Source organism: Grus americana, chromosome 3 (genome assembly GCF_028858705.1).
Source record: "Grus americana isolate bGruAme1 chromosome 3, bGruAme1.mat, whole genome shotgun sequence".
Classification (NCBI taxonomy): domain Eukaryota; kingdom Metazoa; phylum Chordata; class Aves; order Gruiformes; family Gruidae; genus Grus; species Grus americana.
The window spans coordinates 20,637,457-20,664,996 of NC_072854.1; the positions used below are offsets into that span (position 1 = coordinate 20,637,457).

Consider the following 27,540-nt stretch of genomic DNA (forward strand, 5'->3'; position numbering starts at 1 on the left):
TAAGAAAAACCCATACAATGGTAGCTATATAAACTATAAATCCATGCACAGGCAAACCCAAATTCAGGGTTGTAGAGGAAATGGGCAGCACATTGGTAGAAACTAATTAGGAAAGAGTTTACAAAAGCTGAGTTGAAGTTAAAATAACTGATTTCCTTGGAAAAGTGACATATTCCCTAGTCTTTAGTGCTAGACCCAACCCATAAAATATACAAATGTTTGTTTCTGTTAATTGCTGATGTGTCCTCAATTTTAATTCCATGAGCAAAGGCACTGAGAATAGATAAAGTGGAAAACTACAGTAAAATTCACAACTTTACTTGAATAGCTGAGTTGCAAATAGATATTTAATTAGATTTATAAAAGCATCAAAGTCGATCAGGCAGCTAACTGGCATTGATTTCCATTGCCAGTTATGCACTTCCAGGGGAGACTGAATCCCAAGTAATGTCTTAGAGTCTCACAAACTTTATAAAATGTTATGTAGAAAAGCATAAAACCATGGAAAAAAAAGATTGAAGATGACCAAAAATGGTAATGACAACAATTTCTTTCTAACTTTGACCAATAATTTGTATTTAAAATTCATGCAATTATACTTAGAAGCCAAATACAAAAATTAAACAACAGTTCAAAACAAAATAGACGTGTGTGTTATCCTACTGTGTTCTTCCCCAGTTCCCAGACTATTGTGAGTTCCAAAGGGGCATTTTTGGGGGGCATTACTAGGTGAAAACTTTTGCAAGTATTTAGTGTTCTTAACTGAGCAAAGATCAGGGCAGGATGGGGTTAATGTTCTGGCTTTAACATGACAAAATTCAAGTTTGCATCGTCTCCACTGGCCAAAAATTTTCACAGCTACGCATCTACCGGTGCCCTTCGGCCTTGATGGTTTTAGCTCAGAGCTGATGAAGTGTCATCTCTACCTCTTACAATGTTCTAAGAAGGTTATGGTAAGAGGAAGACATGAAATCTTGGGGACTGCTGGGGCTAAGCCTACTCTCATCTTTGAAAATAAAGATCAGGATTTTGAGAAAGTATCATTTAATGATAATGGCATTGAAGAAACTATAGTGAGGGTAATATGCATCACAAACAGAAGGAACAGAAACCAAGAAAGCAAGACGTGTTCACTCAATAAATGTTATTCTGTCTGCTTAAATCACATTGAGCTGATATGCAAGTTTCTAAACTCTACGTGAGCCCCAGGCTGTGACCCACTCCTGTTTTCCAGGATGCAGCCTCTGTTAGGCACCTAAATGAAACAGGTTCCTCCCTGATTATCCAGCTGTTTCCCTGGGCACTGCACACACTCAGAAATTCCAGTTCTGAGGAAAAAATTGCCTGCCTTCTCTTAGAGCTCCATATAGAGAGTTTAAATATGCAGCTCCTGAACCCCCATAACACCAGGGGAAGTGCTAAAGTAAACCTGGTGTGGTCAGAACTAGAACAGCGTTCCTCTTTTGCCCCAGGTTTTAGGCACTGTCCAGACTTATGGAGATTGAACTCCTCTTTCTGCCCTGACTGTAATGATGTAGGATATTTTCTGTGAAAATATGTCCCACCTTTCCTCCTCATTCTGCGCAGCTGGGTCCTGACCAAGAGGAGGACTCACAGGGCAAGAGGCAAGAGAGTCATTTGGCAGTGAACAATAGTGATGACTTAAGGACAAGGATTTCTGCCATATTATAGGTTTTACACTGAAGCATCTTTGGATAGAAACAAGTATAGTCCAAAGAGAAAACACCAGAAGCTTAGGCATCCTCTTTTCACAGGTTTAAGGCTCTTAAAATTAGCGAAGGTTTGGTCTTTTGCTTGCCTGCTGTGCAGCAGACTGAGATTCTTGCAGCCAGCTGCAAAGGGTTTTGCCTTCTGGAAGAGGATGCTCTTCCCCAGGAAGGTCTCGCTACCTGCTGGATGGAGCGTGGTCCTGGGATCTGGAGGATGTGGGTCTCTTCCCCCTATAGCCTGAACGATTAGGCCTCAACTTTGGTGTCGGTGTCTGTAAACTTTATTCCATTAGGACTACTACCCCGTACCCACTCTAAATGAGGAGGATTGGAATCTGGTTAGGTGGAGGTACTTAAAATTTACTCAGTATTTCTTGTTAGTGTTAATGGAGGGAGGTGTTTAATTTAGGCATGCTGGATTAGACTATAAAGACACCCATAGTCCCTACACAGAGAGAGGGGTGCCTGTATTATGCAGGGAAGGTCTCCCTTAGCAGGTTTTTGATGATGGATGCCATCTTTTGTGACTGTATATGTTCCTTAGATACGTGTGTGCCAGGCAGACTGAGCCAGCCCTCCTGTGAAGTGCTTTAAAATTTAGGTAAGACAATGGCTAAGTTAGACATTTAAATAAAATGGTTAGGCACTTACATAAAAAGCTTGTTACCTAAGTGGCAGTTTAAGTAATTGGGATGCATAGCTGCTGGGATGCAACTAAATGAGACCAAGATCAAGATGGTGCAGACACCACAAAGAGCTCTTCTGTAGTACTAAATGCAGTGAAACCCCCTATTTTTCAGTGGTCTGTCAATAGAATATGAAACATCATTAGAGTGGAAGAAAATTATAAAGATCCTCAATGTTTTGTAATTGGAATAAAAAGAACAAAAATACAACATAAAATAGGAAGTCATAAGTAGATATGCAGAAAGGGCTAGAAAGAACAGTTTAAATGTCCCAAAATTAGTTAATCACAGGAAGACGACTAAAAACCAATGTAGCCTGAGTAGCATTTGTAATCACACAATAAAAAAGTTCAAAGAGGAATTTCTTTAAACAAAAAGTAATTATGTGTGCAATCACTCCGTGCGGGAGGCTATAGGGGTTACACAAGGGTGATCACATTCAACAAGCATAGATTATATGACCTTTGAGAAACAGGTGTCTATTCTGGTAGAAGACCAGAACTCTGAAATGCTATTTATGTTACAGTGCATTACAGTGATCGATGAGGAAGTGGTACTCAGCTTTGAAAAATTTTGATGTCCTTCACTGAAGAAGGATTTTGTTTATGGTTTGATTTTTTTCAATGTGAGAACACTTCCAACACTGGCCATGAAAATTGTTGGGTTTGGTTGTGTTGGGGAGCTTGCTTTTCCATTTACCCAGCCTTGTAGCATATAATGGAGCATAGCAGTGGAGAATTTAAGAGCAATTCATCATTTATAACAGCAAACAATAGCGTTAAGAATGTGATTGTATTTTCATTATTTAAATAGCATTGAAACATATCTTAATTGTACACAATCAAAACCTTACTGAATGTTACACAATTATGAAGCATTTCTTTATTCCTGATTATTGTACTGATAGCTAACAGGTAGGATAAGATTGCTGTTTTTTAAACTATATTCATCTGCCTTAGAAAAGAGTATAACATGCAGAAGAGGGAAAAGAATGAGAAGGAAAAACATACATTTGTATCCGTTCTGTAACTGTTATGCTGGCATGTACGTGTGACACTTTCAGGCAAATAGTAGCTCTTTGCAATTTCACAGGTTTTGTAAGTGTCCTTCCCTTGGTCATTATTGCCTAAGTAGCATTTTGGTTTGAAAACATACATTTTGAGAACAGCAACTAATCATGGTGTAGTATTAGAATATATAACTAAATGACATGAGTTACACAATCTGACCTACAGAAATCTGCAGGATAGTGTAATAATTTACATCTTTTATTTTTACGCAGTGTTTATGGCTGTCCTTTGGCAAAAAAACGAAAAACACAAGATAAGCAACCCCAAGAACCAGCCCCCAAAAGAAAGCCCTTTGTGGTTAAAGCAGACAACTCTTCGGTAGATGAGTGCTATGAAACTGATGGAACAGAGGAGATGGATGAAAAGGAAGAGGAAGAAGAGGAAGAGGATGAAGAAGAGGAGGAATATTCTGATGATAATGAGGAACAAGGTGATGATGAGGAGGATGATGAGGAGATAGATCGAGAAGAAGAGGAGATTGAAGAGGAAGAAGAGGAGGATGAAGAGGAAGGTGAAGATGTGGAGGATGAAGAGGAGGAGGAAGAAGAGGAGGAGGAAGAAGAGGAGGAGGAGGAGGAAGAACGTGGTAATAATCAGAGTATTAGTAAAAAGTAAACAATGTGTGTTTTCTGGGTTAATCTTCTAGTGTGGTGTATGAGGATTTAGCTGTGCGTTTCTCATTAAAGCTAATGGAAGTCATGCAGTTAAATCTCTCTGCTCCACACTGAAAATATACCCTACTGTGTTCTCTTAACATTTATTTTAATAAGTCTGTCTTCCAAATATTTTTTAATACACCAGCACTCACATTTCAACCAAGGAGGGTGGAGGTGTGTTTGTGCTAGAAATGCTTGCATAAAATGTAATCCTAGTAGTGGATTAATGCATGCAGTTACCAGGAGAATATTCATGAAGGTACAAGCAAAGCATCAGCTACAGCTGGGTGCCTGTACTGATCATTTGCAAGTGTATTTTCTGGATCTGCTTATATAATGTCAATGGTTGCCCACATAAATGCTGTCACAAGTTTGAAGATAATTTTTTTGTGAGCAAAAATGGGCCTGTTCCCTTTGAAAATTTTGCCCCATACTTCCCCCTACCCCATGAAGCTATTCAGAATGAACTATTATAATATACTTTGGTTCTTTGAGACTTGAATGTGGTGTACTTGAGTTGATTCTATTAAAAATATAGAGTGTGAGAGGTTTACATAGATAAAGTCTTTCTAAAATTCATATATTTTGGTTATCATACAATGGCATAAATGCCATTTAGACATACAGATCACTGGTAGTAACAAATTAATGTAGTAACAATGCGATTAACCTATTCACCTTTCTCTTTTTTGGGATATTGGACTCTGTATAACCAGTATTTTCAAAATATGTAATCAGTATCCATTTACTCAAGAGTCCATATGCTGATGACAGACATCATAATGCACTGGGGTGAAATGAAAGAATCATGCAAAAATTAATGAGCTATCTAAAAAGTATTTTGTTCCCATTTCCAGGGAACACGTTTTTGGTTGGGTAGATTCACCTTTCTAACCAATAAAAATATAAGAAAAGCTTTCAGCACTCCTCAGTTGGATTCCTCTTAGGAACCAGGTATGAAAGTTGTATGACTTTTGTTTCAGCATTCTGTAAGGTCAGATCTTAAATCTTATAGAAAGACTTTGGAAGTATTCTTTCCATTTGGGCAAGATGGTGGCCAGCTGGGTGGCTATAAGCATTTTCTCAGATATCTGAATCTGTAGCATTTCCTCAATTGCTTAAATTTGCCAACAAAATTGGTAGAGCATACATGGCCAATCTTAAAAGTTATGTGAGTGTGATGCAACAGGGAAGCCATTTCCTTTTGCAGGGAGCTCTGCTGTTTCAGAACCTGGAAGAGAAGCTGTATTAGATCAGGCTGATGTGCAACTGCTATTGCTATCCTGATGGGCGAGTGCAGGATGTCTAGCAGTTTCTTTAAGAGATAATGGTGACTGAGCTTGTTGGTGCTTAGGTTATGGTGCAACTTCTGCTGTGATTTCAGCTGACGTGAAAAACTTTGAATCTACGCTATCAAAAATGATAAAAGAAAAAAAAAGAAAACTAAGCAAAACTCAAGAGCTCAAGAAAATTGCTTCTGGCAGGCCAGCAGGCTTGATACTCAGTTTACTTTTATTATCATAATGAAACACAGTGGTTTACTTATTCCAACACAGTTACACATGCAGTTAGCGGTCCTAATCAATCTTCAGAGACTGGCATTGCTTTTTGACTGCTTTCCTTCCATATATAGTAGGCTGTGGTTAAGAACTGCAAAAATTCTACAGAAGTACCTGTATTAGCTCCTCTGCATATTACATGGAATCAAAACCTACACAGGTCAAGATTTTCTTAGGATCCCATGTTATTCCAGTAATAATACATACGTAAATTAATAAATATATATGTTCTATGTCAAATATTAGTCATTAAGAAAAAATCCTCAAAAATGGGAAAAGCGATAATAGAATTTTATGAGAAAAATATTTAATGATCTTTTGAGAATCAACATAGTAATCATTATGCAATAATCCTAGTTAGAACACAGCTGATTTACAAGAAAGAGTTGCTAGCAATTAATGAGGAACGTAGTATGGAGTTCCTTATGTCAATGCCAAGGAGCAGAGAGCGGTAACAGTTTGTTCTTGGTGAGGTTTAGAAGCTAATCAATAAATCAGATTTTTTTAGGTAGTTTATTTCCTATTGATTTCGATAGGGATCCTGGCATTTCGCTTTCTTCCACTCATAAGCAGCTCTGGTGGAATTTGGACTGTTGATTTTCCAGGGAAACAAAGTGCAATCAAAGTTAGGGGTTCTAAAACTACATGGTCCGAATATGGCACTTGCCTTTATCTATTGACTACATGGGAAAATTAGGTCTGTCAGCTCTGAATTTAGTTGTCTCAATCACTTGCTGCTCACTACAATATAGATACTGTAGTGAACCACCATCCTTCTTTTAAGGCACCTTAGCAAGAAGTCTCAATGTGTCTTAGTGTTCTTAACCCCAGAAACAAAGTGCAGAATTCGCCACTGGACACCAGGATGCCTGCACAGTTCTCATAAAAGTTTCTGTCACTTGTGCTGTAGATTATAACAGTTCAGAAAATTTCCATAAGTAACCCTAGTCTAGGTGGACAAAACAGTTAAAATTATAATTATCAGTGATAGAAAAATTCCATAGGAATACGGAGGCAGCAATTAGTGGGAGAGAGGGGTAGAGAGGAGGAATATAAGGTATTTTACCATTTCTTAGACAAAATTCAGTTTTCTGTTAGAAAAGCTTAAATCCTGGGAAACTCAAGTACCTCACTGGCATCTCATTGCCCATATTTTTTGTTAAAAGAAAGTGAATTTTGGATGGGATTCTCAGAGGATATAGATGATGCACAGGTAATGTAGGTATACAGTTCTTACTGAAAATACTTGGACTTTCACTGAAACCATCTTGCACTTTTTGAAAATCACATTTCTCGTCATTGATAAACTAAAGGACTTGGAAAATACTGATGTATCCGGAAGAAATACTCTTATAAATCTCAAAATACCAACTTAAAATAATAAAAAAATAATCAAACTTTTTTAGATGAGTCCCAAATTCTGTGCTCATATTTCTGTATAGAATCTATTGAACCAAAATTAATGCTTAATTAATTCCCCAGCAATGGCTGGCATATCCTCTTTAAATTTCCATTAAATGTACTGAATCCTTTTGAAGAACAGGTATCTATCCATCTATGAATAGATTTGAGAAGGCCTTACATTGAGCACTACCACTAAAGGAAAGATAAATCTTTCCAATTTCCCTTATATCCCATAAAGAAAGGGCAGATGTCATGATAACCTAACTTGTAAATTGCAACACAAATGGGAAGGAGTGAGAGAAAATTCCGCTTTGGGAGTGCCCCTTCTCTGTGATGGCAACTGCTGAGAACCTTGGGATTGAAATCTGAAGCGTGCATTTGGTTTGCAAGGTAAACCGAAGTATTTTCTCCTGAGAAGAGCTTGCTTCAGGTAGTTGAGTCCCAAAGACTGTTTCACAAAGCTTTTCTGTTAGAGAAAGAAACCTCTGTTGGAGGAGCTCTTGGAACAGATGTTCCAAGGCACCATTTAGCCCATAGCACATGAAGACATTCAAGATGGCTTGTACTCCAGGTATTTTGTAATCTGCCAGGGGCAGGAGGAATCAGGCAGATTCTAGACCTAAGGAAATTTGATACATCGATCAAATCCGTTTCACAGATGATGCTACAAAAAATGTTGCAGTCTCCCAAGAGGTGAATTGTTTGGATGTATAAATCTTTTAGACACTCCCTTACATTTTCTAATAAACTCAAGGTAGCTGGCATATACAATATACCAATATGTGGTACTGCACCTAATTTTTCAGGGGAAATATAGTGCAAAAATAGTTGTAAAACATAGATAGCAGTGTATATTCAGAGGAGACATAATATTTAACTTTATTTTAAAATAAAAAGCTAGCACATGGATATTGAGATAGATGTTCTACCTGCTTTCACATTTCTTTAAATTGTAGGATTGTTTTTAAAGATCTGGTAATGTTTGGCTTTTTTTCCTTCACTTGCATGAACTCAGCACAGACACACAGGCCCTCATAATTTGAAATCCACCTATCAGCTCTACTAAGATTGGTAGTGCCCTCTGCTATTTTCCCTGTTCCCTCATCAGATTGCTTCTGAAGCGCTTATGTCCTCTAAGCAAGAGGAGCAAACACCAATCTAAAGATGAAAGAAGCACGTGTGCTGAGGAAGCTGTGGTGGTGCACAGCTTTCCAACTGTGCTTGCCTCTGAAGACACTCTACATCTTGATACAGATCTGTATTAGCAAGGTTGCCTGTCCAGCCTGCTGACCAGTAACCACATTCATTTATTTAAACTATTAGCAGGAAAGTGGTCATCTGTTTGGTGAACACACTAGGTGTTCAGTATTAATCAGAGCAGAGAGCTAGACTCTTGTACCTTATAGGCAAAACACCTAATAGAAGAAAAGTACAGATTTAAATTAAGAGTCCAGAAAGCATAACTTCACTGCTTAGGACAACGTACATGGAAAGATGTGCATTTTTCAGGGCCAAAGAAGACCAAGTAAATACCTGACAGTTTCACAAGGCAAAACGTATCTTAACCCTTTGCTACTAAACTCTATTGCTGTATTGTTTCACCTCCTTCATAAAAGAAGATACCCTGTGCTTAGAGTATCTCACCAATAACAACATGAAGAACAGAAAAAAACCAGAGTTGCAGCTGGAAAACATTTATCCTGGCCATTGTAGTTGTTTCCTCTGGCTAAGAAGTTGCCTTTCTGGTCTAGGTACAAAGTGCTCAAGCCTGGGAGTGGTTGGGTCAAACTGCAGCATAAGAACTTTTATTCATACCTTCTTTCTGCGTTGAAGGTGCAAACATGGATTGCATCATGTTCTGCTGTTTAGCTTTTTTTATTATTTCATGTAGAGACATTCAGACTAAACGTTTTCTCTGAAAATTTTTTTCGGAAATAATGTGATTAAAAGATTTGGAACAGGTAGTTCAGAGCTGGAAACCTCAAAGTTGTGGAGTAGGGTGGGGAAATAGCTAGCCGGTAAATACCCTTTGGATACCTCTAGTTCTTGTGGAAACAGTTCAGATCTATTTATTACATTTGTTACGTGTTTGTGGTTGGTTGGTTGGTTGGTTGGTTGGTTGGTGGATTGCTTAGACATGACTGCGGTGTTACTTTAGTAAACTTTTGCTTGCCACTGTGTTCCATGCTCAAGGTGTTTACTGTTTGCTGCTCATAGACAGTATAATTTGTTAAGAGCATTATTTAAACATTAATTCTTAATTCTCTGAAGTGAGATTGGGCCTGATACTGAGCTTGCTTACATCAGGACAAATCAAGAAAAACTTTATGTCAATGGAGCTACGTTTACATGAGGTGGTGTTGCACGTGTCATACCTAACTTTACCTCCCCTTGAAGAATTATTTTAAGAGACTTCCTTCTATGTGAATGTTTAACTCAGAAGCTCAGTAAACCCTCCAGGCTGCGTCTAGAAACTTACATGTAACTTTAAACAGTTAAGTAGCCCTCTTCGCTTTAACTTCCACGTCTAAAGTTAGGAATGTACTTAAGTACCCTTCTTATGGAGAGCTTTGCATATTTAGCTCCTTTCCTCCCAATAAAAGGCCTTAAATGATAATGTGAAATATCTGATCCTTCAAGAGCAAATGATTCAATTATTGCTTTATGCAGTGTAAAGAAATTATTCACCTTTGATGAGACAGATTATAGATCTCTGCCATACACAACTTCTGTTGATGTAAGCAGAAATTCCATAGAGGACACTGAGATGCTTAAGGAGTTCAGGGTCTGAACACAAGGCCTTAGTAAGAGCATCACAGAACACATTCAGCACCACATCTGATTTTAATGCTGCTTCCTTCCGAATCTGTTTTACATGGCATGGGATTGCTTGCTTGTATTTTTAATTCACTAACTCTTTCCTTCAGTGTTAGCTGAACATGAGATGTTGGGCCCATTGTAATGTCAAATTGTTTCAGGGCTTAAGTGCGACCGAACCTTTCTCTCATCTTGCCAGAGCAGTAAGTCTGGAAAGGAACCATATATCTCAGCAGTGCTGCTTTGGATTCTCGCAGATTGCAATCCTCAAGAACAGACTGCATGGAGGTTGCCTTTTCTGTATTTCCTTTGCATCCTTCTGTCTGCAGATAAATGCTGAGTGGATCCTTGATTTTGCCTCTTTCATTTGTTGTCTGGCAAGATCACACAGTAAAATTAATTCTTTCTGGAATAAGATGGATTGGAAAAGAAATTCAGAGTGAAAATGCTGTAGCCTTAGAACTGCATTCCCATTCTCACTCAGCCTCTCTGTAACCAGTTCGTTACCAGCGATCTCCTGGTTTTGGCACAGCTGTGCCAAGAGGCCGGTTGCTTATGTGTTATAGTGCTTTAAAGAACCAATAGTGAACTCAGTTATATAGCAGCTCTTTGCATCCGTATTTGCAAACATAATGACCTGATGTTGTTGTAGAAACTCTCACATCTGGGATATGGCACTTTTGGAAATGTATTCACAGGTTGTGCAAAACTGAACTCTTCGTGTTCTCTCTTTGAATTCCTTTGCCTTTCACAGTGCTACTTCAAAGATTGCGTTGTCCACACTGTACTGCAGCTTATGCAGAGACCACAGACTCTGTATGAATCCTTCTTGACACTGTAATGATTCTTAAAGATAAGTTTTGCTTGGTCAGTGTTTTTCCTCTTGTGTTTAGAGCGCAGCTCTAAGGCCTAATTGTGATCAGCCTATTCAGTCACAGTTCCCACCGGACTTACAGTATTTGTCCTAAAAGAGTGAACACAAATGGCAGCTTTTCACCCTGAAAAGCAAAGAACCTTATTTGGTAGTTGTAGGAGTTAATTTTCCACTATTACAGTTCCTCCAGGAGATAATAAAATGAAATAAAATTCCAGACTGAATTGATCATTTCTTCTGATCCATATCTATTCTCATGAACCAGATTTGCAGTCCTGGCAAATGCCTCAAGTCACAGAAATTTTGTTTAACTGAAGTATATAAACAACACTAACAAAGCATTCTTTTGAACAAAAGCATTGATGTATAATGAACATATATATGTAATCCTGAATACTTGTTATTGTGGAAGCATTTCCTCCTCATTTTACAGGTTTCAGAACAATTCAGTTTTGTTCTTTTGTCACCTATACCATACATGACATAAACCTTTTATACTATAGGAGATACTTTCCCTTCTGTGAATTAATGTATTCTACAGATATTTTTGAGAGCAGACTGTGGGAGCTACAATTAACAAATTGGACAGCAAGGATTGCCAGGTCATTTAGCAGAAGACAAAGAGGACTAATGCTAGGAAAGAAACCATTTCAGGGAATTTGGTAAAGGATGTTAAGTAGTAATCAGGAAAGGCCACTGTGTGGTTATGGACTCAAGCTGGTTTTGGTCACTGTTGTTGAAATCCTCAGAATTATTTGGCACATAAAGGCTTCACACAGAAAGCACTGAAAATAGTCACTACAATTAAGCGTGTCAAGTATCCATAACACCACAGTTGGTTTTGTTAATGTTTTTTCCAGGGAAATCATGGCAGATATTGTATGTTCTGTGCAGTAAATATTACTGTTTTAGCAAAAACTTGTGGTGGCTCTGTGGGAGAAACTTCTACCAGTTAACAGAATTGACAGCCCAAGACTTAATGGGGGTTTATTAGGTGAACTCATCAATCTGATAGTTCTGTCATCCCAAAAGCTTAATTTTGCAGGCTATACTATTAATAGGAAGAGTAAGTAATAGTATTGCTCTGACACTAAAGGAGCTCCACAGAAGAGCTGAATTTACAGTTACAAAAACAAACAAAGCAAGCAGGCATTTTCTTCCTTGTACTCCACAGACATGGATTGCTGATGGTAACAAGGGAAAGGTCTGTGTGGCATCAATACTTCCAGTCACCTAATACAGGAGTGTTTGCAAAGCTGCCCAGGCCCATGTCAGACTAGGGTTACGTCTTTACATGTTCCAAAGCATATATGGTGAGATTCCTTACTTATCATATACACTTTTAAGGCATGCCATGCAACTGTTTTCTTCTGGTTTCTATTGTATCAAATCCATTGTTTCACCAACTGCCTGAACTTATCACAGAAATTCTATATAAACAACATGCATCTGCTAAACAGTTTCTTGGACACCCTGTAAAGCACTGGACTAAAGTCTTTACAGAAGACTGTCTTTTTATTATCTGCAATAATTAAAACATCATTCAACTTTAAAGGGTGGCATCCAACAGAAAGTTAAAAATTGGGGTTTTTCCTATTGCAATATGTTGAATAAAACTTTGCCCTTGGATCATTAAGTGCAAAATATATTTTAAAAAGTAACAGTGGAAATACAGAATGGCAGATAATTATTACCAGACTGTTAGGAATAAGGCTGGAGTTGGACTTACAAAAAGTATACTAATGTTTTTATTAGAGTTTATTTATTACCTAATGAGAGCAGTCTGTGGATTTCCTTCTCCAGGACAGAAAATACAGCCAGAAAGGGCAACTTTTAAGTGAATGGAAACTGGAATCCTTTCTTGAGAGCCAAGGATCAGCCTACATTTGATGGAGCAAGATAAATGTTTCAGAATAGAATGAAATGGAAATTCTGCCCCTATCTGTAACTCAAGTACCTGAGTTGACTGTGAGAGGTGATGCAGGAGTTCAGTGCCACATTTCTTTCTTTCCTAACATGGAAGGTTAGCAGCTAGACCGGAGACTGCTTTGCATAAGCAATGCTTTTACACATGCTGCTGAAGCTCTATCACACACTAGAAAAAAATTCAAGAACTGCGGTAGACCAGAAGGGGTCATTCTTCTGGGAAAGTGGGACGTGCTGGGTTCCTGTCTTTGCTCCAAGGACACTCTAAGCATCTTATGAATTGACTGCTTAATATTAGGTTACAAAATCGGTCCAGGGAGCAGGGATCAGACACTACATTTCTCTCTTTTAGGCAAGTGCCCTTGTATAATACGCACAATAAAGACCCAAATAGCATAAAAAAAATGTATAGGTCTTATGCTACTCTTGTGTTTTTGGCTTCCTAGTGGAGCTTGCATCCAGTCTAGTTTTTATTATGGTGACTAGCAAACTTCTCTGGGAGGTGTGGGTGTTGAATCCACTCAAACTGGGAGAGTTTTTACTCTCAGCCTTCCAATTCTTTAGCAAGTGACATACTAAACAATGTATTTTACCTGGGAGATGGATGGGCAGGGGTGAGCGGGAGAAATGAAGGAGGAAAAAGGAAATTCTTCCCTTGGCTATGAATTAAAGCAAGACAGTCAAAGCAACAGTTTATGGGAAGCCTTTTTCTCTCATGTGTGTATTAGAGCATGCCTGTTGGATTGGGTCTCTCTGGGAACTTATGTTTGAAAACACCCAGTGTCTAGAATCCTTCAAGGCTTAAATGGCAGATAGGTGCAGAGCTTCTTTAGGCTGGAGCTGTTTTGGTACACATAGAAGCAGAAACTTGAACAGTTGATCAGCGTTAGAGTTTAGATGTCTCCCAGGTTTAAGCCACAAATGAGCATAGGTGTAGTTGTATCACCAAGAGATGTAGAAATGTGACTGTTCCTTTCTATACAACATGCCACATGAGAAATCCAATCTGAAAGTGATGTAGAAATTGCTGCTGCTATTCATAAGATTTTTTTAAGGGCTTCATATTAAAATGCCCATTAAAGATAAGTATGAGCTTAACAACAAATGGCTGGAGGGTCTTCTGACACAGAAATGGAAAAAATAAGTACCAAGTGTAAAAAGGAGTACAGGACTTACACAGAAAAAAAAAAAAAGAATGCAGAAAGACATAAAGAAATTATTAAGAGGTCAGCATGGGAGCACTGCAGAGCAAGTGAAAAAGGATTCCTTCCTGGGACAGCAGGAAATGACAAAGACATGAAAGCCGCAGTCTAGAATCTGCATTATGCAGAATCTTTAAAATAACAACAGCAAGGCTTTAAGAAAGAAGGGTAATTTTATAGTATAGCTGATCAGTATCAGGGCTAGACAAAATACCCACACCCACAGGTGATGCAGCACGGTACAGTTCTTTTCTGTTGTTATTTTCCCCCCTCCCAAATATGTGAGCATTTTCCTACAGTTCATGAGGTGATATAACTTACTGTGTCTTTATACCATACTGATGGAATTTTATGTCATTGTCATTAGTAGAATCAGACCTAGATAAATGCAGAGCATTTTTAAAAACCCAACAAATAAGTGTTGACTCTCTGAGACTTTTTATAATATAGAAAACCAGGATTATTAAACTTGACTTGATCTGTGGGCAAGATACAGTGATGAGCCAAAATTACTAACTATTTAGAAATGTATAACTGAAAGTAATAGCAATGTCTTCATAAAAGAAAGAATAACTGTCCTTTAGCAAATATGTGTTTTGCTTGAAATCTGCAAATTGCACATCACTGAGAAGATAGGCAGTGTGAAAATAATGTACACAGTTTATCTGAATTTTAGGAAAGGATTTGATGCCGTTCCATTTAATAAATTCATTGTGAAGACATAAAACATAATACAGCACCAGATACAAAGGGACAGAGGGGAAAAGTTCATGTTGGATAGGTTAATTCCATCGGCTCTTAAGTAGCTCAGATACTTCAGTGTGCAGAAATTTAAGTTAATGCGACTAGAGCCTAAAAATAATCATATAAAGTGCAATTGAAAGTGAACAATATGCTAGGGTGATTTCAGTATGAATCACCTGATGAATACTTGAAGAAAAAAAGTAAAAACAAAAATAATTTCAGGCAGAATTAGAGGTGTTGACGTTTTCTCATGTACATTACTTTCACCCGTGAACTACAGCAAAACAAGTTCTGAGCTGAACTGTTCTGAGACCAGACTCAGACTCAGGTTTTAGATTTTGTACAGTGTAAGATTATCTCTGTATCTACGTGTGTGCGTGTGTGTATCTTGTAAAACTGGCTATTGAGATTATTTGTTTGATTGATGCACTTTGCAGTTTGTTGTTTCTGTGAGCCAGTTAGAGTGAGAGTTTCAGCAGAGATGTCATGCACTGAGATTGTGCTGCTCTAGTCAATTTAGGCACTGTGAGGCTGGCTGTGAAGCCACTGTCATTATAGCTGGCAGGTATATCTTTAGTTGGAAATATATGCAAATATATGTAAATATGTAGGTGGTTACATTTGTCCAGCAAAAGTTTTCCTTTTGTGAGATACAAGCTTTCATCATCAGGACAGATATCCCAGTGCAGATCTGATCAGCACTGGGAAATCCGTCATAGAAAGAAGGACAGAACAATTTCTAAAATGGTCACACTGTGTGTTCTTTAGGTGGACAGGTAGTTGGAACAGCCTCACTGGAAATATGTTTGCAGATGCAGTCGTGACAGAAAAGGTTTTTTCACATCTGTTACCATAGCATACATTTCCTGCATTTGACAGGTACTCTGGTATTCTAATTTCCATCTTAGACATTTCCAATCTCATAGGCCATCTGTATACATAGTGTAGATGGCAAATAAGCAGGAGATAATAAAGACTCTTTGTAGCTAGCTAAGAGCTAACTGCACCAATGAGTTGCCATTTCCTGGTTTTTGAGGTCCCCTGTGTATGTGTTCTTGACTGACTGGATTTGCATGGTTAAAAGAATAGGTTCCATTTGCCTTACTCGTTTCTTCTGAAACTACGGTTAGCAGTGTGCTTTCCATCAATCTAAACTTACAGATTCTCCTGCCTTGTTCCTCATCTCTTCAATCACAGTAATCAAAGACTACATTATGTGAGTGAATAAAACAGACCTTTATCCACTCATTCAATGCTGAGTCCATAGTCCACTCATTTAATGCTGAGTTCAACAGTTGCATGACTTGAGTCATAGAATCATAGTATGGTTTGGGTTGGAAGGGACCTCAAAGACCATCTAGTTCCAACCCCCCTGCTGCAGGCAGGGACACCCTCCACTAGACCAGGTTGCCCAAAGCCCCATTGTCCATACAGCTAAGCTTTTACGTTCCAAAATAGGATCACCACATTCAAACTCCTTCTTGGGAGTGGTCCCTAACCAGCACTATGCATGGACATTGCTGGAAGGATGCTAAGTCACTCAAGTCAAAATCATGCCAGGGCTTCACTAAGAGTTTAGCAGACATGCAACTGCTTGGTCTGGGGTTCTGTCCCTAATTAGTTTATACTAGAATGGCTATAACCAAAGAGGCAAAGCACCCCTTGTATTTACTTTCTCCTTATTTTATGGAGTATTGCTCAGCCTTCCCTGTCACAAAAAGATGGGAAATGAGGGAAATGTAGATGAATACGCTGGATGAGGGGATAAGGAGAAAGGGAACAAACTCCCTAACAAAAAGCTTTACATTTCAAATAAAGTCTGGCAGTCATGCACGTAGAAATCTTTGTCCTTCCGGGTCCCTTGGCACTGGATTTATTGAGGGGATAGAAGGAGAGACAGGAAGAAGAAATTACAATATTTAGCGGTTTTCTCATCCTCTAGAACAGTAGTGAGGTGTGCCTCTGTCGCCTCTGCCAGTCAGGTCAGATTATTATCAAAGCACAAACACAACTAAAAATAAGTAATTAAACTTATAATGGAGATTAGACTCATCCAGTAAGATATAACTCACTCCAAGTAGCTCATGGAATCACAAGCATCTGTCCCATCCAAAACATCCATACTACCCCATCCACACCAACCTTTCCCTATATAACTTTGTCCGCAACCTAAAGATAGCTCCTTTTGGGTAGCTCCTTCATTCCTTCCTCCTTGCAATTCCTGCTGTGTCATACTAAAGATATTGTTGAATTTCAGTAAGGAGCAATTTGAAAGTTCTGAGCAAAAGCAATTGGGATAGGATTCAGCCCATCAATTTCATTTATAACCGATCAAGAGAAATAGTCACTTTTAGGGAATAATTCAGCCAATCTACTTTAGATACCTAGCTTAGGATGAGATAAATCACATTGCAGGATGCACGTTATTGTCCATTGCCTATAAATGGAGTCTAGATGTCTAGTTCATATGGAGACATGTTCAATATGGACATCTGCATTGAGTCAGAGATCTGAACTGAAACAAAACCAGTGAAAAGAGATTACATATCCCTATAGTAACAGTTTCCAACCTGTCTTTCTTTGAGATTTGTATGTGAGAAAGAAAATGTTAGTTTATGAACTGAAAATGTGTTCTTCAGGCTGCATCCTTTGCAAAGCTATGATCACGGAGAGGGGTATAGGTAGGGGTCACTGTCTCCTAAACAGCCTTTGGAGTAGCCCCATGAGAAGCTCCATATCAAGAGCTGTCTGAGTGGGTGTTCTCCCATTGGTGCAGCTGGTCCTCGGCTCCCCTGCTGTCTCCCTGCTCTGTCTCAGTATCTGGAGAATAGCTTTGGCTTCCTCGTTGCCTGCTGCCCTGCTGAGCTGTGGAAACCTGAAAGAAAGCAAGAAACTGCCATACTCCACTGAGTCATTATAAGGCCATGAGACGGAATATCTCCCCTACCTCATATAGACTTCCTGGGGAGAAAAAGTAGGATGAAATGAACACCAGTCATCAGCTAAAAGCTGTCTCATTATCTGCCCAGACAGAAGTCAGGTTAAAACAATTAAGGGCTGCCTGAACCTGGTTTTCAAAGAAGCATGGATGAGGTGGGGATGACTGGCTAAATTGTACTGCCCTTGCAAACCAGCATATCCACTTCTGATCACAGATATTCTCAGCAAGTTCCTTCTCAAACCTAAACATACGCCTTCATACCAAATATTGCAGAAACTGCAAACCAGACAAGCAAGCTTCGTATCAAAAAGGACCTTATCTACTTAAAGGGATGCCTGTAGGTAACTGAAAAGTATTTTCTGCTCTCTCTGTGGTAGAAAAAAAAATCCCCAGCATATTCATTGCCTTTTGACTTTTTGGAAATAATGCTTGGCTGTCAGGATGAAAAGACTGGAGATTGTAACCAGAAGGCTGTGGAAAGTGATTATTACCCTTTATTCAGCACTTACACTATTGTATGTGGAGCACTAGATCCAGTTTTGGGCTCATCAGTACAAGAAAGCATTGAAATACTGGAGTCCAGTGGTGAACAACCAAGATGATTAAAGAGCTGGAGCACATGATGTACAAAGAGAGACTTAGAAAAAAGGGTTTGTTCACTGTGAGCAGGAAAAGGCTAAGGGGAGATCTTATACCTGTCTTCAGCTACTTATGTGGAGGGTAGAGAGAAAATGGAGGTGTGCAGTGACAGAACAGGAGTCAACAGACACAAGTTGTAACAAAAGAAATTCCATTTAGAAATAAGGAAGGAATTTTTCACCATGAGGGTGGTCAAAGACTGGAACAGATTTCCCAGAGATGCTATGGCATTTCCAACCTGGAAGATATTCAAAACTGGACTGACAGGAGAGGGCCCTGAGAATCTGCCCTAAGCTGGTCCTTTTTTTGAGCAAGGTTTGGACTAACTAGCGTCCAGAAGTGCCTTCCAACCTCAGCTACTCCATGATTCCATGACAGCAGTACAATGTGAGATGGCATGTGAGACACTCTAAGATCAAACAAAGGCAAGCAGCACCTTGTGGTGAGAAGACAAGATCTTAAATGGGGCATATTGATTTGAGTCAGAACCTAGATAATTTTTAAGAAGCTGTTGCAGTCTGTCACTTGAAGCAAAATTACCGCAGTCATGATCTTGCCAGAGGAGATGTCAGCTATCTTCAGATCCTTTTCCAAAACTGTACTGATACAGGTAGCTCATAGAGATTTAGGGTGCAAAACCATGGATTAATAACAAATGACATCTTTTCAAAAATATGTTGCGTCGCCATTCTTCTGGATTATCTGATGCTCTTTATCTAAATTTCTGCATGATTCTATGATATTAATAGGAATAACCCAAGTAAGAACATCTATATTCTAGCAATACTTTATGTGAATATTTGTAGATTAGGGTGCTATTTATGCAGATAGAAGCATAATAACATAAGAGTATTTCGGAGCATTGATTATATACAAACACCTGTGCGTTTAGATGAGAATACACTGTTTTATAGAGAAAACTAAATATTCAAAAATGCTGCTATGCCAAAATAATTTATTAATATTCATTGCTTCTATTTAAAATGTATTTTAATAGCAAAAAGAAGAAAAAACAAGGAATGCTTTTATATGTCAGTAATCACAACAGGAAAGAAATTAAGATCTGTGAGGATCCCTTTTAGTGCTTGGGGGGGGGGGGGGAAGTAGTACTTAATTTTCCAGTGAGCAAAACCAGATAAAATGTGGAACCCATAGCAAATGAAAAGATCAAAATGTAACAGGGGGAAAAAAAAAAAGGAAGAAAAGACACAGCAAGCCAGCAAATTATGCACAATATTTAAAAGTCTGTATGGGCTTGCTCTGTGGTCCTCACTCCTACATCATAATACTGAATCCTACTGTGATGTGCTGTGTACTTTAGCTCAGACCTTCCTTGCCATGCTTAATGACTTCTACTCTTATTTTACTTTGAGCATTGGTTATTAGTTGAATATTATAATTATTGTAGAAGAGTCTAAACAGTAAATCCCAGTGTTCTAACTATTATAAGTAGGTGTAGCAGGCTGAGGGGGAGGAGTGAAAAAAATTCAACATAATGGAATAATTAAAGTGCATCAAGTAAATAAGTGAACAGTTATCTTTTTCTTTGGACTTTCATTAGGTAATATAAGGCCCATAAAGGGATCAACTACTGTAAAAGCAAATTGCTTGGGTCTTTACCTAAAGTACTGACAGTGTAAAAGAACTTCAGGAACTTTTGCAGAGATGAAGAATTGCACATGGTCAACTTCAGTGTTCAGTGTGTCCCTGAAATAGGCATATTCAAAGGCTTGGGCTCTGATCCAAATCCCATGTTAATAGGTGTTAGAGACCTTGCTTAGGCCCTTGGAGAGTTGCATGTGTGCTCGATTTCTTCAGTGTGGAGCGGAGAAGTTGTTGAGAGCTCACTAAGTTTTCTACCTCTTCAGTTTCCTTACTCATAAAATTTTCCCAGAGGAGAAGGCAATGTACAAACAACCTCCTGCCCCATACGATGCTGTAACTTTCTGAGATTTGGGATTCATTTGGGCCAACAATGTACTAAATGTTTCTCATAGACCAGCTGTCATAGCTCGTAATGTGGAGACGTATGGATGCACCTCACTTTACAGCTTAGGAGAAAAATGGTGTCGCAGTAGTATCATATGCTGAGCACTTTGGAGCTGACAAGTGGCAGTAGCAAGAGCAGTAAAGTGTTTTAAAACAGGCCATGTTGCCTGGATAATGAAACCATCCATCTGGGCAGGGAGCCTGTATGTCCACATATAGGTTCAGCTTGTTAGCCATCATGTTTTCCCATGCTTGGGAGAAAATGAGTAATTTGATACACGGACCACAGATTTGGAAAGTCTTGTTTCTGAGGTCTTTGGCCTTTGGTAGGAATGTAGCTGCTATTACTGAAGTATCATTGCCTCTCTCTGCAGAATCTCTCAAACTAAATGCTGTATATTTTCCTTTTCAAAAATAAGGTGCTGTTTTGCATGACTCCCTACACTAAAAACAGCAAGCCATTTCTTCTGTCAAAAATTGTTTAAATATGGATGTGATAGGAACAAAGGGAGGAAACAATCAAGGATGTAGAGGCTGTAGTCATACTCCAGTGACTCCTGGTATGACATGGAAAGAGTGACTCAACTTCTCTCTGTCTCTATTTCCCATCTGTAAAATGGGGTTAAAATACCTACCTCACAGGGGTGTTGTGAGGCTTTTTAAAATAATGTTTGTAAAGTGCTTTGAGATCCTTGGATGAAAGGTGCATTAAGAAATCAAATTATTCACTTTTTTTTAGTGCAATACAAGAGTGCACTTCTGTTGAGATGGCTAAGGGCTTCCGGCACTTTATAGCCATTCCATATACTCTTCACTATAATTTCCCTCCTATCATTTGTTATATCTGCTGGGAGTTAAAAAGAACACATTTTGCAATCAAAAATACCTAAATTGTCATAATATTGTGTGGATGAGGGCTAAAATAATCTGATATTCTTCTTAAACTGTGTTGCATATTCCTTGTCCATGCAACCCTAAATCTAACAGAAGAAGGATATATGATAACTTTGCTCTTCACCTAAACAGGCTAATTTGTTTGAGACAAACTCAGCCTCTTGGCCAAATAAACAACCTGCAATTTGGGTCAGTGATTTAAAAACTTAGGTAAGAGGTAGAGAAGGTGTTTCAGTTCTGTATGCTTTGCAGTCATTTAGCAAATAGCCATTAAACAGCACAATATAAAGGTAGCTTCGAAGTTAAAGGTTAAATCTTAGGAAGCATAGAAATATGAAGTGAAAGAAAGATTAGATTTTAGAGCTGAATCGAAGAAAAGACACGTAGGTTCACCTAAGGTTCACATAGAGCTGCTAGGCTAACATACTTTCCAGAAGACCCTTAACTAATATACAAAGTAATTCAATACTTAAAATTTCAGTTTAATAAACAGGTGGTACAGGTGCTTCACTAGAGCACGTGCAGCATCCAACTGTCATTGAGGAGATGACATAGTATATACATAAATATCCTTTTCTTTAAAATTAACTGCTGCATGGAGATAAGAAACATGAGCAAAATTATTGTTAAAGAAAGTAGATGCAAGAAAAGGCCAAAACTTAAAAGAGGAGAAATGAAACTTGATTAAAATATTTTGTTTTCCTGCCTCTCTCATCTGGGATTCATGCTTTACACTTTCTTCTCCTCCACCACCTTCTTTTCTTCTTCTTTTTAGGATTGAACGGGCAGGAGAACTGAAAAGGATATAACCAAACAAACAGCATAAAAAATATTATAGTTACAGCTTTCACCCAGCTTCACCTACTCAAAAGGAATTTACATGTCTTCACTCATACAGTACGTGATTCATATTTTGACTTTTCACTGTTGTGGAGGCAAAGTATAACATATTCCTCCCATTGGTGATCATTTACATGACTCTCATTCACATAAAACAAACACAAACCCCCTTTTTAAAAAACAAACTGAAACTTTTCACATTTCAAAAGTTGGCCTAGAATAGTCACTGCATACCTGAACAGTTCTCTGGATGGCTTCAGAAAATATGGTTTTTTCCTACTCTTTATTTCAGTATCCTGTTAGGGCTAGATTTGGACTGATTTCACCAGTGTGATATCTCATCCTAAACTTGAAGGCACTGGCAATTTTGGAGCTATAACTCACTGCTTTAATTACTTTGATGTTCCTTCTGCTACATCTGACTGCCCATCAGACTTAGTTACAAGAAGCACCCCATAAAAGCAGCAGTTTCTACTGAACAGTCTTCTTGGCATGAGGTTTTATCCTTAATATTTAAATTAATGTGGGATTTGTTTGTACATTTAATTTTAGAAAAGTATTATTAGTATTTTAAAACATTTGCTTTTCAAATAGCACAAACTAATTTTCCAGTAATCCTTAATTGCCTACTTCTTTGCAGTCATTCAAGATGAAAATTTTTCAAATAGGAAATGTAAGTGGCATCCCTTACCTTTACACTTGAAATCTGATACCTGATATACTTAATTTTTGAGGGACCGAAATGTAAATATGAATTATTATCTTGAGAACAACAGCAACTAAAATAAAACCACCTTTGATGATAAATAGGTAACCCACTATTGACTTGGAATGTCTTGTCATGTAAAAATACCATGCATCCTTCCCTATTAATTATCTTCCCACTGTATTCCAGTAGATAATATTTATTACATAATATTTTACCATTAAAACATTTTTTCCCTAGACCTAGCCTAGTCATCTACCAGTTCTGCTGCTTAACTACAGCCTACTATCATCCCAGGATCCCTAACCACTGTGTAGAAGGAATACTATCTTTTGGCTGAAATATTAATTATTGTGCTGTTGAGCTTTGTATTTAAAACTCTGATTTATTATCTTGTCCACTGACATAAAAATTATTTTCATCAAAAATTATTTCCTATCATCAAAATACTAGTGTACAAGCCACCTACTACCTGAAATTTCCCACTTTGGTTTGTTTAACCCAAAACATAAAAGTCACACTTTAGAAAATCCTACGTATTTAGGTGTACCAGTGTTGCAAATACATCTGAGCTGAAAAGATGCTATCAGAAGTTGATGGACTAGCTCTTGAGCAGGTGTTAATTGTCCTAGCTCTACTGGTTTCTTTCAATTTGCACCAGCTGAAAAACTGGCCTAGCATGTCAATGTGATGACAGATTTAGGAACTTTCTTTTCCAGTTGTGACGCAAAACATTTAAATATTGCTTGAGTAGCCAATTATCAAAATATAATTTATGAGAAGTTCATTAGTAAATAATGAAAAAAGTATATCTGTTTTAAGAATGGGTCTAAGAATGACATAACTTCTGAGTGAACACGAGATATCAGAAAATGCTCTCTGGATGATATTCATCTGACCAAATATGGATATCTTTAAGGTAGGCATCTACTCCGAGCCCCTTTGTTGTCAATGAAGAAAAACAGGCACTTCTAGCAGTTATTAATTTTATTCTCAAGAAGATATATTAACCAGATCAGGTGGACTGTATCCTTAAAGTGTCTGCTGCTCTTACTAACTGAGGATGGGAACATCAAATAGCTTACTCGGATATAGATGCCTGCCTTGCTCATGTCTAAAGTTAGGTGAGATGAATCTCACCCTCAGGGCCTCACATTGGCTCCATCTTAATAAGTTGTCCCTCTGTTATTCAACAGTTACTAAAACAAAGCTAAGTAAAATGTGGTAACTCTGCACCATTATGTTACAGTACACAGGAGAGTAGATAACAGCCCTATTATACTTGTATGACCATATAATTTGGGCTAGCATATTTACTTAAAATTATATTGTGCATATAATTGCTTCTTTCTTCCTTTCATGTAACAACGCTTTTAAAATTCTTACTTCTCCACAGTTTGCATAGTTAAACTCAGAGATTTTGATTTCTACTGATGGATCCACCAAGTAAAATGCCATTTTGATCTTTGCATATAGTTATTGGTTATCTGGTGTTAATGGTGTGTATGGTGTTAAAAAGTGACAATTTCCTGCTTGGTGTATACTCTTTCTCTTTTGGTGAATGATGTTCATCAGTAAGAGAATAAATCCAGTAGTACTCACTCCTTTGCCATCTACCATATTTACAGGAAATACAGGAGTGAGAAAAGTTGGAAATCTAGGCAATTAGGCCATATTAGTAATATGATTGTAATAAACCCCATAAATGTAGAAGTGAAAGGAGAAACATAAGTATTTATGCCATAATATATAGCAGTAGTAGTAATTAGCATTTTGATTGCCTTTTTCTTATTGGTTCTGTGAAAGAAATTCATGTGAATAGCAAATAAACAAAAATAGCCTTATGGACTATAGAGAAATTCACTTCACATGGGCCTTAGTGTTATAGAATTGCCGTATGATTAACAATATTTGACATGCAGTTTGTTTTCTGTCCGTGCGATTGCAACAACAGTTCCAATTGTAGCCACTTTTTTCTTTTCTTTTCCTTTTTCTTTCTTTCTTTGTTTCTTTCTTTGTTTCTGTTTTTTATGCAGAAGACCATCAAATGAATTGTCACAATACTCGAATAATGCAAGACACAGAAAAAGACGATAACAATAATGATGAGTATGATAATTACGATGAACTGGTGGCCAAGTCATTGTTAAATCTTGGCAAAATTGCAGAGGATGCAGCATACAGAGCCAGGACAGAATCAGAAATGAACAGCAATACATCTAATAGTCTGGAAGATGATAGTGACAAAAATGAAAATATTGGTCGGAAAAGTGAGCTGAGTTTAGATTTAGACAGTGATGTTGTTAGGGAAACAGTGGACTCCCTTAAATTATTAGCACAAGGACATGGTGTAGTGCTTTCAGAAAACATTAATGACAGAAATTATGCAGACAATACTTCACAGCAAGATAATAGGAATATGAACTTTGTAATGCTAGGGAAGCCTGTGAACAATGGACTTACAGAAAAAATGGTGGAGGAGAGTGATGAAGAGGTGTGTCTCAGCAGTTTGGAGTGCTTAAGGAACCAGTGTTTTGATCTGGCTAGGAAACTCAGTGAGACAAACCCACAGGAAAGAAATCAACAGCAAAACATGAACACTCGTCAGCATGTCAGGCAAGAAGATGACTTCCAAGGAAGAACACCAGACCGGAATTACTCTGATATGATGAACCTAATGAGACTTGAAGAACAGTTGAGCCCCAGATCTAGGACTTTTTCTAGCTGTGCAAAGGAGGATGGTTGTCATGAAAGAGACGATGATACCACCTCTATTACTTCAGATAGGTCTGAAGAAGTGTTTGATATGACAAAAGGTAACTTAACCCTGCTTGAGAAAGCAATTGCTTTGGAAACTGAGAGAGCAAAAGCCATGAGAGAAAAAATGGCAGTGGAAGCTGGAAGGAGGGATAATATGAGATCATTTGAGGAACAGTCTCCAAGACACCTTTCTGGAGATGACAGGAAGCCTAAACCCAGTGACGTCCATGTCAAAAAGCCATATTATGGTAAAGGTAATATTTCTATATACCGTATGTTATGTCATGAGAAAGTGTGAGCTAACATGTTAAGTTTTGCATAGATTTCTGAAATGAAGTTATTAATTCCACAAAATGGGAACTTTATTTAAATTGTAGTAGTATGGCATGATTGTAAAATAGCATCATGCTGCGATTATAAAATAAAAGAATTCATTCTGCAGTGTTAGAAATATGTACGGTATTTCAGTGAATATCATTTGGCTAAATTAAAAAACTAACTTTTCAGGGAAACAAAACAAATAAGAGATCATGTTGAAAGAGGCAAAGATTTTTCTCAAGTTTTTAATATATTTCATAGTAATAATTAAAAAACAATGAAGAGAATTACGTTGCAAACTGTATTGGAGAGTGGGGTTTTATGTAGCAGGTAGTCAATCAGCTATGAAGTGCATATTTTACAGATTGGATTGGGTAGGTGGCATCGTGATTTATAAAATTATCATCAAATGACAGTTATTGATGAAGCCTCTCCCATCTAAAATGTAGAATTGCCTGATAGAAATTGAACAGTATCAGAATGACCGATAACATAAGATAGGGGCAGTGACTGCACATTAATTATCTTAAGATAGTAAGGTAATGGAAACCATTTGCTATGCAAGGCATGGTGTGGCCTGGGCTGAGATCAATAGCAATTTCTTTCTTATGTGCATTCCACTTCACTGGTTTCATTCCATTGTGGAAACAGTTAAGGTGCTGCCTTGACCATAATTCAATACAAAAGAGAAAAAAAAGAAAAAAAGAAAAAAACAGACTAAAGGTTACCTTTAGAATGCCTTTTAATTTACAGGATTATCATGGTGATGGTGTGTTTATATTACCACACCCCTCTTCAACGTGTCTACATCTGTACATGTAGGGCCGTGTTGTATAAAGTGTTCAATACCTCCTGAGACTCATTGAACACCCCTGATTCCCATTGACTTTAGTGGAAGTTGAGGACGTGGTATTTCTTGGGAGATGCTAAGTAGGGACTGGGTTCATCTTATATTTGTTGTAAAAATATTTGGTTTCCTTTCTACAACTGAGATGGTGGGCATTTTTCTCCTTTTTATGAATCCTTGTTTTGGAAGAGTAATACCCTAAGATCTGCCTGTGACAGTCAGGTAGGCAGACAACGTCTTGGTCCAAGAAAGGTTTTGATCCTTTTTCACAAGCCTTAAAGTAATGACCAGTCTTTTAGAAATGCATGGAAATTACTCATGTCAAACATTCTTCTGCAATGTATTTTAGTGAAGTTTTGTTTGTTTTAAACACAAATATATGGTTCAGTGAGTGCTGTAGTAACTTTGGGTATTTGGGGAAGACAACTTTAGTTAGTGTATTACTGCATAGCCATGTGGATATTGTGCTAAATGTTGTTCGCATATGACCGATTTTAGGTACATATCCCTTTCAATACATGTCTCTAATAAAACCACAGAAAACATGGCAAACCACTAATTTTTTAAGAGCTTTTTAACTCTGGTGTTGTCCAGCCCTTCCAGGCTATGTATGCCTGGGAAAGCATCTATCCATAGAGATCTACTGTCTCAAAAAATATTACATAATTTCTGACAGTAACAAAAGTATGGACTTCCTATTTCAGTAAATTCTAGAGCTTCTTTGAACCATCCTGTCTCTTGGGAGCTGCAGTCTGAATTGGTAATAGGTCCAAACCCCAGCCAGGGACTAAATATTGTGGTAGTTTGGACCAAGAAACTTTGTGGAGTGGATCGTTCTACACTCTTATAATAAAGGAAAAAAATAAAAAAAAAATTCCTTCCTTACTTTAAAAAGCATAGGAAACATTCTGGTGGTTGTTGAGAGAGGACACTTTAAG

General features: G+C 37.9%; 1 protein-coding gene across 22 annotated transcripts in view; it reads left to right on the forward strand.

Annotated features, from left to right (window-relative positions):
- Nucleotides 1-27,540, forward strand: part of MYT1L (myelin transcription factor 1 like) — a 321,134-nt gene that overhangs the window by 212,910 nt on the left and 80,684 nt on the right. For 11 of the 22 annotated variants that reach the window (XM_054822319.1, XM_054822316.1, XM_054822318.1 and 8 more), the window contains exons 6-7: nucleotides 3,699-4,072; nucleotides 24,714-25,691. In XM_054822319.1, coding sequence (XP_054678294.1) covers nucleotides 3,699-4,072; nucleotides 24,714-25,691 — 1,352 coding nt within the window. Of the gene's footprint in view, nucleotides 1-3,698; nucleotides 4,073-21,928; nucleotides 22,029-24,713; nucleotides 25,692-27,540 lie in introns of those variants that run through there. The other 11 variants (XM_054822324.1, XM_054822337.1, XM_054822327.1 and 8 more) reach the window with 5 other exon arrangements.